Source organism: Phaseolus vulgaris, chromosome 7 (genome assembly GCF_000499845.2).
Source record: "Phaseolus vulgaris cultivar G19833 chromosome 7, P. vulgaris v2.0, whole genome shotgun sequence".
NCBI classification, from domain to species: Eukaryota; Viridiplantae; Streptophyta; class Magnoliopsida; order Fabales; family Fabaceae; genus Phaseolus; species Phaseolus vulgaris.
Window position 1 is genome coordinate 5,582,025 of NC_023753.2, and position 16,986 is coordinate 5,599,010.

General features: G+C 31.5%; 2 protein-coding genes across 2 annotated transcripts; one reads left to right on the top strand and one right to left on the bottom strand.

The window, feature by feature from the left end:
- Window positions 1-811: 811 nt before the first annotated feature.
- Window positions 812-1,624, bottom strand: LOC137828013 (uncharacterized). The gene has a single exon (XM_068634408.1). The coding sequence runs from the start codon at window positions 1,622-1,624 to the stop codon at window positions 812-814; it is 813 nt and encodes a 270-aa protein (XP_068490509.1).
- Window positions 1,625-11,774: 10,150 nt separating this feature from the next.
- LOC137830755 (ATP sulfurylase 1, chloroplastic) lies at window positions 11,775-15,557 on the top strand. The gene is made up of 5 exons (XM_068638268.1): window positions 11,775-12,583; window positions 14,111-14,516; window positions 14,622-14,882; window positions 14,985-15,071; window positions 15,160-15,557. Exons 1-5 carry the CDS (start codon window positions 12,078-12,080, stop codon window positions 15,295-15,297), a joined length of 1,398 nt encoding a protein of 465 aa, XP_068494369.1. The 5' UTR covers window positions 11,775-12,077; the 3' UTR covers window positions 15,298-15,557.
- Window positions 15,558-16,986: the final 1,429 nt, after the last annotated feature.

The following is a 16,986-nucleotide window of genomic DNA, read 5'->3' on the forward strand; positions in this document are numbered from 1 at the left end:
ACCGTCTTCCTCACCAAAGGTTGTATACAAGTCTATATACCCCTTAGTGTCGACCCGTTCACCTGAGAACCCTACGATTTGTTCGTTATAGGGTTGAATATCTGCTTCTGAGATGCGCATTTTCTTGAAGATTTCCTAGTATAATATATCGACCGAGCTACCTTGGTCTACCAAAGTTTTGGCAATTGCGAATTTGTCAATCTCCACAGTGATTGGGCTGGATCTATGGCTGTGAAGTCGTCATCAGTGAAAGTGATCGGAGGTATGTGTGGACGCCTTCTCGTAGTAGCATGAGTGGACTGAATGTCCCGGAGATGTTTCTTTCGGGCGAAATTAGAGCACCCGCCACCGGCAAAGCCTCCGGCTATGTAGTTTGTTTCGTGGTTTGGTTCGCCCAAGGTAACGGGTCCAGCAATCATATTGATGACTTCGCGAACTCGTTGACGAGGTCGGGCGTTTCGGTCAGGACTTGTGCTACGGGCGCGTGTACGCCGAACGGGGCTTTCACTGTGTTTCCACGAAGCCTAGTTATGGTCAGTTCGACGTTTATAGTCATTGCGGTACGATCGATCGTCACCATGGGACGAATGATCGGTACTTCGTGGTGGGGATCTTGAATTTCTTGTCTTCTTGACGAATTGTCGCAAATGGCCAGCCTGGATGAGCTCTTCGATTTTGTCCTTCAACGCTTGACATCCCTCGGTCGTGTGGCCGAAATTACGATGGTATTGGCAATGCTTAGCAGTATCTGCATTCGGTGGTGTTTGATATCGTTTTAGTGTCATAATTAAATCCTTTTGTAGTGCTTCATCTAGGGCTCAACCCTGGGAACAGTTAAAGGGGTGTAACTGTTAAACCTGGGGATTCGGCCTCCTCTGTTCCAGTCGGGCCTTGGAGTGGTCCGGATGGTCCGTTCGGTCTCGATTTCTCTTTCTTTGCTCGGGGTTTGATCTTTGAGAACTCCGGATCCGACGACTTTGAACCGTTGGTGATAGTCAATGTGTTCCTCGATTTGCATGAATTTGGTTGCTCGAGTGCGAAGATCTTCCATGTCTTGAGGCGGCTTCTTGATGAGACTTTCGGTAAAACGGGTCGGCCGGATGGCCGAAACCAAATGGTGTAATGCAACTTCCTGTTTGAGCCCTCGGATATTCATACATGCTTTGTTGAACCTATCTAAAAAGGTTCTGAGAGATTCACCTTTCTCTTGTTGTACCGCTAGGAGAGACATGGAGGACATGTGATGCGGTCGGTTGGTGGCATATTGCGTAGAGAATTTTGTGGCTAAGACGTCAAAGTCGTCAATGGAATTCGGAGGCAGCTCTGTAAACCAAGTAAGAGGTTCTCCTTGAAGCGACGTGAGGAATACTTTACACCACACATTGTTATCTGTGGTATACAAAGTCATTTGCGTCTTGTAAACATTTAAATGCTCGTCTGGGTCGGTCGAGCCGTCATAGAGTTTAATGGTGAGGCCTCTCCATTTGTCAGGAAGTGGTGTGGTGATGATTTCGTCTGTAAAAGGATGACCCCTTTTACTGAACTTTCTTTCGACTATTTCAGTTTTGGAAGCAGGATTGGTGTCGGCCGGTGTAGGTATGCGAGAGGCGGTTCGGTCGGCCATATGGGATTGGCCTTCTCGTTCGGGATTATCAACCTATCGCTGGAGTTGTGCATTCTGCTCTCTCAATAAGGCGATTTCTTCCTCTTGACGGCGTCTATCCTCTTCGTGTTGGTGACGATCTTCAATCCCCTTTTGTCGCAATTCCTCCATCTGAGTTTGGAGGGTTTGAATCATAGTCATTTGTTCTGCCATAGCGTCGTTGTTGTTCCTCGTTGCAACCATTATACCTTAAAAATTGAAATCTTGCCTCGGCCCCATGGTGGGCGCCAATTGTACCTGAGTGGAGAGATGGAGCCCAGGCACGGTAGGTTGACGTAGTATAATTGCTGACGTGTCAATCTTCTTCTCCTTCGGTCGGTCGTTCCTTCTTGGTGTCTCCTTCGGTCAGGCGGGGGAGGGTACCTGCGAAGGCACTCCGACGCTCAAGTAAGTAAGAGATTCTAAGTGAGATTCAGTAAGTGGAGGAAAACGTACCTTTCTCTGGCTTGAGCACAGTATTTATAGGATTGCCTAATGGGCTTTCTATCCCTTGGGCTCAGGGTGGTTATGGATAAGTCTTGCCAGTCGTGCTCTGGAATACTTGGAGAACATATCTTCTCTTCTCCTTATTTTTCGGAGGTGTATCTTAACTACTTTAGCTTGCTACATAAATGTCCTTACATTTATTATGCATTCGGTCGGTCGGCCACGTCCGTCCGGTGTCTACCGGTACCAGAACTAATATAATCGTTCTTTATATACTTTGTCATATATTGCTACCACCACAATATCCAAAAGACGAAAATCCAAAAAAAAGGAAAAGTTCAAATTTAATATTCTTTTAAAAATAAGACACTTATTTACTATATTGTATATTTACTTCCATCTAAATTTAAATTATTATTTTTTATTAAATTTAGTGTGCTACGTGAATCACTCATATCATAAATAAATTATGTTTTAATTTATAAAAACTAATATGCATTTCTATTTTTCTATCTAACCTAACTCAAACCTATGATAGATAGAATTAGTTCACTACTTTTAACCCACTTTTATATCTCTATATTTCGGGTTAAATTCTCAGCAGTTATAATTTTGGAAAAACAATATGGTACATATTATATTGTATAATTTGATGTCTTCTCAATTTGTGTGCTGAAGATCAACTTAATGCAAGAGTGTCTTTCTTCATATTTTTTAGTTTAATGGTTTATTTTGTTTATACAATTTGAAAGTTAATTAGTAAAGAAGTTTTCTCGAAAATTCGGACATACGTATCAGATACTTTGTGTAGTGGTAAAATGTACAATTAAAAAAATATTTATTAATTTTTAATAATTTTAATATAATTTTTTTAAAAAAAATACATTAATTTTTTAAAAAATCAAATTTTTTGTAAAATTTTTTATTATAATTATAAAAATAAGGAACAAATCTTTTGAACCTGTTATGACTTTTTTCTATAAAAAAAATTGAAATATATTTGTGTACATAAATTTTTATTCTCAATTTATAAATTTATATAATTTATAATTATATAATATATAAATTTGTGTTCCATATCTTATATTTATACGTATCTTCATATCCGTTCCATAGTATCAATGTCTATGCTACATAGTAAGTGATAGCTAAAAAATTATTTTTTTAAATGATTTTTATTTAACTAACGACTGTGTTTAGCTTCGTGTTTTTTAAAAGGTTATTTTTTTAGTGCATTTTTTTTATAAGTTGTTTCTAACAGAAGAAAAAGTGTTTTCGAAAATAAGTTTGCCTAAACATGTTAAAAATTACAATAAGTGATTATTTTATTAAAAAACATTTATTTCTAAAGAAAAACTAAACGAGCAGATTCATGCAACAAACTGAAAGTCAACCGCTCTCAAATTGTTAATTAACTATTGATAATAACCATTAAGCATAGCAGCATTGGGTTCAATATTTAAAAGAGAAAACTTAAAATTTTAAAACTCATTATCATTTTCGCCGAAACTAGTTGAGTTCGGAATAATAAGCAGGAAATTCATCAAACTAAATCATTGATTACATTTTACTTCAAATAATATATGAAATTAATGAATAACAAAAACTTAAAAAAATTAAGAATTAAACTATATTCCAAAAATATATGTATAGTTTAAATTTTGTTGTTTGTTACTTAATTACTATTAATTAAATTAATAATGATAAATTATCTAACTAATAAAATTATTAATTTATATTGACTAATAAAATTATAGTTTATCATTACCAGTTAAATAAAATTATTTAATCTCACTATTTTCATGAATTTCAATTTAGTCTCAATCTTATTTAAAAATAATAATGTAGTTTCTTCCATTAAATAGGTGATAACAATCTTTTTAAATAGTAATTATTTGGCATGGAAATTTGACAATATGACAATCTCCTTTGTTAATCTCCTTCTTTCTCAAAATTTTTATCTAATAATTACCCTTTTACCTTACTTTAAAGTCACATATATGGGGTTTTCCTTTTTAAAAAGAAAATGGTGTCTCCTTTTAAACTTATACCTTTTCTGTAAACAATTTGAACTTATAACAAAAACAAATTACCCTAAAGGTCATGGTTTTCCCACAGTATCCATTCACTTATGCTTGCACCACAAGTTACTTCTACCCGCTGATTATAAACAATTTTCAAGAATTTTCCAAGAATTAGAAAACATATATTTGTGGGAAGAATCAACAACATATGGGAATTGAGATTATTCTTTTCCTTAGGTTTTACAAAATGTCAAAGACCAATTAGGTTCACCATCCTCCTTTGAATCCCTCCACAATATTTTTCCTTCTTCTCTTCTCTTTTTGGAGATTTTCCACCAATTAAAAATAAAATCGATTTTATAAGATTGAATTAGATTTAAAGTCTACTTTTTAAAAAATTTCATCCTCCATCAAAGATGTTATCAACTATCACAAATGACACCTCACTAAGAATGATAAGAATAAGGAGAAGATTGAAGATAAAAGAATGACTCGTGTTTCAATTGAACACAATCAAAGAAGAAAACAAATGAATGAGTATCTTGTTTTTAAATTTTTGATGTCACCATTTTGTTTCCAATTTGGTGTAAAAAAAAGAGTTAAACGTCAAAGTATCATGACCCTTTATCGTGACAAATTACACAAAGACAAACTAAAGAACGAAAAATGACATAGAGAATAACAAAGAATAACAAATCATATCTCAAAGTGAGTTAAAGTTATTGTATTGTCATTAAGATTTAAACACGTTAACATTAATTTAGTAAAAGAGAATACATTTATTTATTTTTTAATAAAATTGAGATCAAATTAAAACTTTTCAAGATAATAAGACTAAATTTGAAAAAAAAATTGAAAAATAAAGGAACTTAAAGAATATTAAACACTTTTGTTTTCTTCAAACTCAAATTAAGATTGGTTAAATATCATGAACTTAGATACACTTGTGATGTCAAATAGTCATTGTCATTTTGCCTAAAATTAAGAAAAAATATAAGAGACGAAGATGAATATAATGACAAAAATCAAGAAATGCAAAAAAAAAAATAAATAAAAAAAAAAAAAAATATATATATATATATATATATATATCCATCACGTAAGGATCGAAAAAAATAGTCTTAAATTAAAAGTGATACAATTAAAATGATATCTGAATATTTTATTATTAAAGTTAGAAGAGTATATAATTAAACATTCAGTTATTTAGGTTTCATTTTAAAAAGAACCATCATCTCTCTAAAAACTCATTTTTCCTTTCCTCTACCTTCTCTCTAACATTCAAATCTCGTCGCTCATGAGTTTGACAATCGGAGTCTGCCATCAAACTCCTGACAGTGAATACTAAAAGACTGCCCGATTAGAATCTTTAATAGAGTAAGTTCATTTTTGTTTTTCTCTTTGAGTCAAATTTTAAACTTGTTAGGTTTGTCTTTGTATAGGCTTTGCATGTGACTCTTTCAGCTTCAAAGTTAATCATCTCTGTTACCTTAGGATCCTAGTGATATAATTAAATTTTTTATCAAAATTTTGTTGTGCAGGTTAAGTTACCCTTGAGCTTTTTGTAGGTTTGGAGTTTTTCGTGAACATCTACTCAAGTTCAGGTAAGGGAAACTAGTTTTAAAATTTCAATAGAACTTTAGGCTAGAAAATTTAAATGTGAGGTGACATGATCAACAATCTAAAATCTAAAATTTTCTTGCATGATTGCCTCCTTTAAAAATAAAATAATATATTGAATAAAAGGGTTGATTTTGAATGTTATATTATATATTTATTTTGATATTTTATATAAATTATGGTTATTAAATATGAAAAAAATATAAGAGGTTACCCATCAAATATCAAATATGCATTTATGATGACGAAGACTTCAAAAAAATTAAGCATAAAAATGGTTTTGTAAAAACTATAAGATAATAAATAAAGAAGACATTAAATTTAAAAAAGTTACAGAAAAGTAGAAGAACAAGTTAAAAGAAGATAGGAAAATTTGTTTCCAATTGATGATATAATTTGCTTTCTATGTAAAATACGTCAAGTGTAAATTTTTTTACCCAAGTTTAGAATAGTTTTAAGTAAATTAAGCTTCAATACGGGAACAATAAGCCCATATAAGAGGCTAACATCACTATTTTCCTAAGAACAGGGCTATATTGTAGATAAGCAGAACCTTAAAAAGCATGTTTTGGGCACATCAAACAACAACAAAAGTGTGTTGTTTTAGTTCAAAAGTATTTAAATTAGGATGAGTTGTCAGAAATAAAATTGACTATATTTATAGTGACACTTGAAACATTCAAACTCAATAGTTGTATATATGGTCTCCATGTGACAAATACGATAAAAGTGGAAAACATTTTTAAAAAATATTAAAGATTAGTTATTAATACCTTTTAACTTTAATTCAAATTTGACTTTTCTTAATTTGAGACCGATTATTTCTTGGGACAAATCTGAATTTTTTCTATAAATTTTGAATTGCAATTCAAGTAGTCTTTATAATATTCATCCTTTATTTGAGGTGTGTTTTTATTCTCGTTTCCCTCTTTGTATCAAGTTTTCAGTTTGAATCATGTTTTAGTTTTGGTTTGGGAGCATATTCCATTGACCACATTCGAAGTTAAAAAACGTGGACACTTTTCCCATGATTTTCTACTAAATGTTCTACTTCTAACATTCGAAAGAATATTTGGACTTTTATTATCTAGAATTTTATATAAGTATTTTTCTTCCAATTCAATTCAAGTCTATTTGATTTTGTATATGCCTTTTAAAACATGGTTTAAAGTTTATTCATTATATTTTTCTAGCTTTGTGTATGTTTCGTTTATAATTATATCAGGAATACCATCAAGCTGCCACTGTGTTTGTACGGACTAATTAATAATATATTATTCATACCATCACTCCAGTTTTATATTTTGATTTTATGGAATAGAAATATGTTTTCCGGTGGAAGAAAAATAATATATATTTATTTGAAAAAAATGAATTAAATAAAACTTTGAATTGAGTCGTGATGGATCGTTACTTTAACTCATTCAAACAAATAAGACACAGTACAAAAGAAATTTTTTAGAAAAGTGTGAAAAAAAATACTGAAACGGAAAAAGAAAAAAAAATAAACATAAAAAAAATAAGGTAAACTATCAAAATTTAGTTTGTTTTTTCATTCTCATAGTATTTATATCATCGTTTATTTTGCTATTATGATCCATTAATACAAGTTTTATAAATTCTGATTTTTTAATTGTTAATGCTCCTCATTTATATTTTTTTTTACTCTATTTTTCATTTTTTGTGTATCGCAAGTGGAGCGTGCAAGAAGTTAGAGTAATAGAATATCTAAAACCGTTACTTGAATAGAGAACATTCAGATTTTTGCATAGGTAGACATTTATCTTGATGTTATGGTTGATGTGGTGTATGATAGATGCGACATTGTTGTGCAGAAAAGGAAAAAGATTAGAAAATAGTAAATATTTTCTTAAAATTTGTTATTAGAGTTTCTCATCTAATTATTTTTTTCTTTATTATATTTCTATTTTTTAGTTTTATATAATAACAAATCAAAACAACATTCTTGCATTAAGTTTGTTAATAGAGTTTGTCATTTTTTTTTTTCATTATTATATTTTTCTTTTTTAGTTTTATATTAATAATAAATCAAAATTAACGATTTACTTGAGAATAAAACAAATAAAATAATTGTGTTCATTATCTTATAAATAATTTGAATTTGTTTAATATATTTGTTTGTTATAACAATAATAATTTACATATAATAATAATAAAAAAAATGCAGACACAGGTTTAAGAGCATCTGGATTTTCACTAGTATAACATAATACTAATATATAAAGAAAGTTTTTTTTATTTGTTTCACACATTTTATATTTTTATTCTATTTTAATTGTACTTACAAAATAAATAAAAAATACAAATAATTTATTTGAATACCAGAAATAACTACACTATATTTCACTTACATATTATTAGGGATGGCAAAGTGGGGCGGGCCGTGCGGGGCGGCCCGCTAGTAAAAAATACGGGGCTAACTGACTTTTCAACTCGCTAACCCGCATTAGCCCGCAACCCGTACGGGTTAGAAGCGGGGCGGGATGGGCCGACCCGCTAACCCGCAAGAAAAAAAAATTGGCACTTAGTAGCAAGGGAACGCAATTAGGTTTTCACAAAATTTCAAAGAAAGAAACACAACATAATCGCGTCAATAATGTTTATGTTTAATGTTTTTGAATTAATGTTTATGTTTAATGTTTTGGAATTAGGTATTTTTAATGTTTTGGAAGTGGAATAATAGTGATATTTGATATTTATCTTAATGTTTAATGTTTTGATGTTTGATTATGTTTGAAAAGGAAGAAAAAGAATTTAGGTTTAATAATACAAATATATAAGTTTAATTTGACAATTTTTTAAAAACAAAATGTAAAAAAAAATAAAAATATTTAATTTAAAAAGAAAAAAGAACGCGGGTTGGCCCACAAACCCACGGGCAGCTCTTAACCCGCATTTTTGCGAACCAAGCACGGGTGGACCAATGCGGGGCGGGCTGACCCGCTTTGCCACCCCTACATATTATAAATAACGCACTGTTTTTATCACTACTATTAACCTTATTTTCTTGATATATAAATACAAAATAGTTTTTTTCCGTGATATATAACACGAAAATTAGATATAAACTTTTGAATAATTCAATAACAACTCCAGACATATATTAAATATTCTTATTAATATGGTTGTAATCCACCATTAATAAATATTTGTTCTGTCTTTGATATGTTATTTTCGAATTTTAAAATAACATTTTTTTCTCAATCGTATCTTTAATTTACTCAATATAAATAAAAGGAGAAAATGCAATAATACAGAAATATACATTAAAATAAAAAATCAAAGAAGTATAATAAATAACACAATTAAAATTGCATTAAAAATAAATAAATTAAATGTTTTATTAAATTGGAAGAAGAAATTTTAAACAAGTGTTATAAAAGAACAATTTTTTTATATATATTATAGATTTAAAATACAACTTATCTATATTAAAAACATTCATTAATTATGAATATAATTATAATATTTTTATATATTTAAACACATTTACTTTATAAATTAATAAAATTTATTCCATTTTGTGTCTTTTCCAAAAATATAATATTTGAATCACATATAGGACCTTTGCTTCTAACGACGAATTTATGCAACAAATTACGCAAGTGAAAAACACGAAGAAAACAAAAAATAAAGAATAAATAATTAATTAAAAAAAGATAACAAAATGATTTGCAGAGAAATCACTCTTTAAAACATATATAATAAATTGTTAAATATATATATATATAACAAAATATATATTCGTAATTAATTCACATAATCAATTATGTTATGGATAGATATTTATTTATATATATATATATAATTATCATATTAAATATATATATATATATTATATCTTTATATTATTAATTTATTAGTATTTATAATTATATTATAATAAAATAAATATAATTAATTATATAATATAATAATTATTATTATTATTAAAATAATAAAAATATTAATTGAAATAAAAATATATTAACAATAAATTTATAAAATAATAACTATAATAAAATAACTAAAATAATTATAAATAATAATTAGAAATCCTTTTTTTAGGAAAAAGACTATTTTAATTAGAATAATAAAAAAAAAAACCCTTATTAAATGAAAGAAAGAGACATATTTTATCCAGTATTGAAGGATTTGAAATAAAAAACTAAAATTAAGTATTACATATTATTTTTAAAAAAAAATATTTATTAAATCACTTACAAAGTTGTATAAATTTATACTCTATTGCAAGCTCCTTCAAATTCATTTTTTAGTCCAAACCAAACATTGTAAAGGAAGAGAGAATATGCATTAAGATAACATAATATCAATGACCTTACAAGAAAATCCTACTTATTTAATTCTAACTAATGCTTCTGACAGCATTGCACACTATTTAAAACAGCATGCAGTCAAATTTTAACAAAAAAAATTGGATATTCAAACTTTGAATTTGTGTTAGATTTGGAAGTGTTTGTTCCACACACGAACACTTGGAGTTTAGAACGGTGCAATGCATGAATGTGGACGTGAAGGAGGGAACGTTCATTCTGTGTTGTTCTTGGAATGAGCAAAGGAATGAGGTCACTTTTTTCCTTGTCTATGCATTGCATTACACCTGCCCCACCCCAATAACTTGTGTACTTTTTGAATCTCCAATTTCAAATCAAGAAGATTCATGGTAACTGCCATACCAACACTTCCACCACCAAAATTCACCCACACTTCTCATTCAATAATATAAAACGTTTAGGTAAAACCATTTACACTAAATACCATTCCTTCATTATTTCTAAAGTTTGGGCTGCTTTCACTTTTTTTAGTCAACTACTTTGATTTGGTTTGGTGCTTTTCGTTTGTACATCCATTAAGAAGTAAGAGAGAAACATGCATTATCATTGCAACTTTACTCTTTAATTATTATAAATATAGAATTAAGTTTTTTGGTTTTTAAATGTTAAAAAAGTCTAGGCTTATTGAAATGTAGATAGTCAAATATGGTTGATATGTTGAGAATTCTCTACTAAATTATATTAAAAAGTTTTTTTTATTAAAATTGAAAATTTTAAAATTACATTATACTACATCATAATTATAAATCCAGTAGTAGTAATTGATCTGCCACTGCCACTTAGTGGTGCATGCAGTATTGGCTAAATTATTTAAATTATCAAATCAATTTAAAAAACAAAAAAAAAGTCATTTTTATTTGATTTATTCTAATTTTCATTTTTATGTTTTAACTTGGGATATAAACAGTTTATATGTTTTCTAAAAAAATTCATCATCTATTGAACATTTTATCTATGAATGTTTTCCCTTTAAAAAAAGTCACTGTTTTTATTTGAGTTAATGACTTTTTACTTACTAATTAAAAGTAAATCACTATTAATAATTAATTAATAGATATTGATTATTGATAAAGTTATCAAGTTGGCTTTGGCTAACACTTGCCGCCTCGTTCCTACCAATGATTATTAACAATCTTTCAATTTGTGTACCAACCATTTATTATCATCCTTGATAAAGGACCCACGTGTTCACTGTTCAACTTCATTTTAACCTAATTCAAATTTCTAAAGGATGATAACGTATCATAATTTTTTTAAATTAAACTAAAATGAAATCATTTTTGCTATTATTTTTTTTCAAAAATAGTATCATTTTCAGTTCATTAAAAATTAAAAGATAACAAAAATGCAAAATAGTTGGAAAATTCAATGACAACATGAAAAAAGAATGATGAAATGTACTTTTTTTGCAGACCGTTAATAAAGGATAAATTCAAAAATTAACAAAAAGAATTGATTCAATTCCTTATTTTTAGCATATATGAATGTCAAAATTACTTAAAAGTTACTAATAACAACTCTTAAATATGGAAAGAATTTGAATTCATTATTAGATAGGATAGAAATGGGAAAAAAAAGAAAAGAAGACAGACAGAAGAGATTTTGAGGTAATGTAACAGATCAGCAATGCACAGAACACAAAGATGGAAATTAATTAATATATTAATTGGTAAAAGTGAAGAAAATGGAAATGCAGAGTGAAGACAAAACTATATAGCTCTTCCATGGGTAAAAAAGAAGTGTCTAGGTTCATCCTCCGGAACAAGTCTCTGTCAACAAAACCCCTTTATATATAAAATCCCAAACTCATCGTTTCTGAGCAACCCAGGTTGTCTGTTACGATCAGCGTCAATCAGAGTAGGAAAGCAAGTTCACAATTTGGGGCCTCCTTCAATTACCCTTTTGCCCCTCCATCTCCACTAACTCCTCCTTTATTATTTTATAAAGCACATTCTCATAAGGGTCCCCGACACAACACCACTCACTTCAATGGCGTCCATGGCCACTTTTTTCACCCAAACCTCCTTCCCCTCCCACTCTCTCTCCAAAACCTTCGACACCCATTTCGCCGCTGCCCCGAAAGTCAATGCCTGTGTGAGTTTCAGGGCGAGGAGGCAAGTGGGGTTGCGTGTTTCGAGCGGGTTGATCGAACCTGACGGAGGGAAGCTGGTTGAGCTTGTGGTGAGAGATTCGGAGAGAGATTTGAAGAAGGGTGAGGCGCTGTCCTTGCCAAGGATCAAGCTTTCGAGAATCGACTTGCAGTGGGTTCATGTCCTCAGTGAAGGATGGGCCACACCCCTCAAAGGCTTCATGAAGGAAGCCGAGTTCCTCCAAACGCTTCATTTCAACTCGCTCCGACTCGGCGATGGCTCTGTCGTCAACATGTCGGTGCCTATCGTCCTCGCCATCGATGATGCGCAGAAGCATCGGATCGGGGATAACAAAAGAGTTGCTCTTTTCGATTCCAAAGGAGACCCCGTTGCCATTCTTAATGAGTAAGACACTCACACATCTCCCTCTCGTATTGCTTTTTTTTTTTATGTGTTTGTTATATTATGCGTTGATTTCATGTTCAATTAGCTTGTTTTTGTGCCTTGAGCTGTGTGGTTTCAATTTTTCTTCTTTTGCGTAGTTCATCAATAATCAAGTAGGTTTTATTTTCTTTTATGAGATTGGAGAGGCGGGGAAGATGGTGGTTTTTTTTTATATATTTTTCATTTAATTAGAATATACTTACGTGATTTGATATATTTGATACACTGCTATTCGATCAGAAATTGTCATTGTCATGTATGGTCTGGTAAGTTTGTTGACTTCTATATCACTGTTTTATAAGTCCTATTGAGTCCTCCTCAGAGTTATTTCTGATGGATTATTTGAGTTTATGGGAATCATACCCTTATTATTATTATTATTATTACAATGATATTAGAAAAATATGAGATTAGGAGTATTAACTGTGAAGAGAGTAGGTACACTAGTGGTGCAAAAAATTTGCTTGTGATACAATGGTATGTTGTTGTGCGCTTCTGATATATGTAGGTCTGATTTGTTTCTTGAGTTATGTGCAGTTTAATTGTTCAACTATTGACAACTGAAGTTTTTATGTGCAATTGAATTTGATTAATACTGGGAAAGGGGGAGATGCGAAAATTGGGAACGACTATGCTGGGGATTAGGATTTCCGTATATGTTTTTTGTTTCTTTGGTCAATTCCTGTTCTTTTTGTTTTGTGATGCTATTGGTTGAATAATCAATCACTTGTACATTGCCGTAGTGGAATTTGAGACCATTTCCACTACTGTCGTTGTCTCCATTTTGTTGATATTTTCATCATTATTTTTATTCATGTCAATCCAATCTTATTGAGGTTATTCTGCTTTCAACTTGGTGACTTCTATTGGAAAAGTTAACGTAAGGCGATCTAGTCGAGGATATGAAAATTTCAATAGTTTGCCGTAACAAAAAAATATTCAATACATATAATGCTTGTACGGACATATGAATACGGCTTTGTGGATTTTTTTCCTTTCTGTGGTCCCAGAATACACGACAGCAGATTGTATTTTGACATTCTTGATCCAAAAATATCCCCGGATTAATAGATTTATTCACGCTTCTTAGGTTTGAAGGCATGTTGGTATAGGTTCCTGGACACTGAAGTTTGTGTGCCTTATCCATTTGACCCGTATTAAGACAATGTTGTCCAAAAACATGTACATAATTCAAATATTCAAGTTAACATTGATACGAAACCTGAGATAATATGGTTTGACACAGTGCTAGAGGCCTGTATTTTGAATATCATTACACGTAGAATTTGTCAAACGTCAATAACACAATCATTGCCTGCATAATTTGGTCTGCTATTACAGTTGAAGTTGATTTTTTGAACAGCTTTATATGTGCACATGTTAGTAATATCTGTTGTGTGCTTTTTTTATTTATTCTACATTCTTTCTTTTTAACTGTTTTATTATCATCCATTCTTATGACTTACATTTTTCTTTTGGTTATTTCAGTATTGAAATTTATAAGCACCCTAAAGAAGAAAGAATAGCCCGAACTTGGGGAACCACTGCCTCTGGCCTACCTTATGTTGAACAAACAATAACCAATGCTGGAAATTGGTTGATTGGGGGTGACCTAGAGGTCATTGAACCCATCAAGTACAATGACGGACTTGATCATTTTCGACTGTCCCCTGCAGAACTTCGTTCGGAGTTCACAAGGCGCAATGCTGATGCTGTATTTGCCTTCCAGCTCCGGAATCCTGTTCACAATGGCCATGCTTTGCTAATGACCGACACCCGAAGGCGGCTTCTTGAGATGGGCTATAAGAATCCTGTTCTCTTGCTTCATCCACTTGGTGGCTATACCAAAGCTGATGATGTCCCACTTGATTGGAGAATGAAACAACATGAAAAGGTGTGTTTACGTCTCCCTCCTAACTAGTGTGGCTTTATTGTCTTCCTAATTAGCATTGTTTTTTCAACAGAAAAACTCACTTGTATCAATTTGTTCTTTCTTTAGGTTCTCGAGGATGGTGTTCTTGATCCAGAGACAACTGTGGTATCCATATTCCCTTCTCCCATGCACTATGCTGGACCCACAGAGGTGCAGTGGCATGCAAAGGCTAGGATAAATGCAGGGGCTAACTTCTACATCGTTGGTCGTGACCCTGCAGGCATGAGCCATCCAGTTGAGAAAAGAGATCTGTATGACGCTGATCATGGGAAGAAAGTCTTGAGCATGGCACCAGGACTAGAAAGACTAAACATTCTTCCTTTCAGGGTAATTGAGATTGAGAATTTGCTTTCTTTAATATTGAGTGAAGTGAAGTTCACTTAGGCCTCTTCGATATATGTGGTGATGACCATTTTCATTCTTTTGCAGGTTGCTGCATATGACAAGACTCAGGGTAAAATGGCATTCTTTGACCCTTCAAGGCCTCAGGACTTCCTGTTCATCTCAGGCACAAAGGTATGTGTAGTCTCTGAACACAAAACCTTGGAGTACATGTTCTTGCATATTGGTAAGTATCTTAACAAGCGTTACTTGCATTTTTCAGATGCGGACACTTGCAAGGAATAAAGAAAGTCCTCCAGATGGATTTATGTGCCCTGGTGGATGGAAGGTGCTGGTTGATTATTATGATAGCTTGTTACCCTCAAGCAACGGCAAAGTGCCAGAAGCTGTTCCAGCTTAATGTTGTATCATAATTAAATGTATATTTCATGATTTGGAGAAACCTTAAGCTTACGTATTCTCCTGTTAAAAGACATATTCCTCAAGGATCCTCTGGCCCAATCTCTAATAATAATAATGAAAACTTTGGAGAGGCACAGGCACAGACAAATTGCCTCTCTCTGTATGTATGGCATTTACTGTTGCCCTTTGCACTTGCAGTGCAATTGAGCATGCCAACTTTGTAATATAATCTGGTTGTGCTTTGGATTTGGTTTGATAGTTTTCGTTTTCTACACTTTATTTAATCATTCCTTTCGTCGTGTAGTCCTATAAATCAATTTAAAACTCACTTCACTCATAAAATTGATAATATTACACTCATAACATTGTTCCATGATAGTTAGTCATTATCATTACCTCTACTGCTGGGGAACAGTTCTTAGGTGTCACTTGTATAATCACATTATTACAACTACGTTCTACATGCACGCCAGTGGCGGAGTTGGGTCGAAATCTACACCCATTATTTCTTCCAAAATTGCAAAACATATATTAAATATTTTAGTTTTGTATCCCTTAAATGTATATATTTACTCTCATAGGAATCTCATAAGAATTTGTAAAATCATATACTATACAATGGTAAGATTTAGGGTTAAATATTTATTTCGTCCCTATATTTTACCAATTTTCTTTTTCAATTTTTTTTTTCATGTGTTAAAAACAGATTTTAAGGATGTAACAAGATGTTAAAATATTTCTTACTCAACCCTGATTGTTGAGGTGAATGTTATAATACTGGTAATGAGATCTAAAATGTACACTATAAAAAAATCAAAATTTCAAATTATAATATAAGGATAAAAAACATATTTAACCTTAATATTTATTAAATAAATTGTTGCCATACTTCCGGTGATGCTTGTCACTGGATGCTACGATTACTTAAACATGCAGTTGACGACTGGGATATTTTTCGAAAACAAGATGGAAAAGTTACTACAAAAAACAAGAATGGAAAAGTAAAAGTGTATTAATTCACGTAACAAAATCTCTGCATATGTTCACATGCCACTTACTAGGAGAACAAATGTAAAGCACACCAGAGCGTTATTGTGCAAATATTGTTATCCTTTATTATTTGGCAACTATATACGAAGCTCATCAAGTCACAATCCTGAACATATTGGAATTGCTTTCAAGGAAAATTTTCTGAAAACCAAAAAGAAAATGCATAGGATAGAACTAAGTAAATAATAAGCATACAGAAATCTCATTTAAAGAACGTCAAAATTCTTTTAATATTAAGAGCGTTACTAATTATGAATATAGAAGTTTACTTCAGACTGTCACCAAAAGATGGAATACTGTGGCCAAAAATAGTTACTTCAGAATAAGTTTTAATTTTCTGTCTCTCCAAATTTACTCAGCTATCAATGACAGTATACCACGGACAAGGAAATCTCCCTAACACCCCCACGTCCCAAACTAAGGTGTTTGCAGCTACAAACAATGGCTTGTAAAATTTCCAACCACACCAATTGAACTCGATTTCCATATTGTACGAAATTCTAACCATTACTGCCCCTATTGCAGCTGTCTTGGTATATGCACATGAAGATAATAGGTAGCCATCAAATATGAGAAGCAATGACAAGGCTAGGAAACTCCTTTCCCGTTCTGATGACCCCAAAATTTCCAAATTAGC

Excerpts from the sequence above, each read along its gene's own strand:
- LOC137828013 (XM_068634408.1), bottom strand. The coding sequence starts at position 1,624 with ATGGCCGACCGAACCGCCTCTCGCATACCTACACCGGCCGACACCAAT.
- LOC137830755 (XM_068638268.1), top strand. The coding sequence starts at position 12,078 with ATGGCGTCCATGGCCACTTTTTTCACCCAAACCTCCTTCCCCTCCCAC. Across the intron at positions 12,584-14,110 it reads CCCGTTGCCATTCTTAATGA|TATTGAAATTTATAAGCACC; the intron begins GTAAGACACTCA and ends TGGTTATTTCAG. Across the intron at positions 15,072-15,159 it reads TGTTCATCTCAGGCACAAAG|ATGCGGACACTTGCAAGGAA; the intron begins GTATGTGTAGTC and ends TGCATTTTTCAG.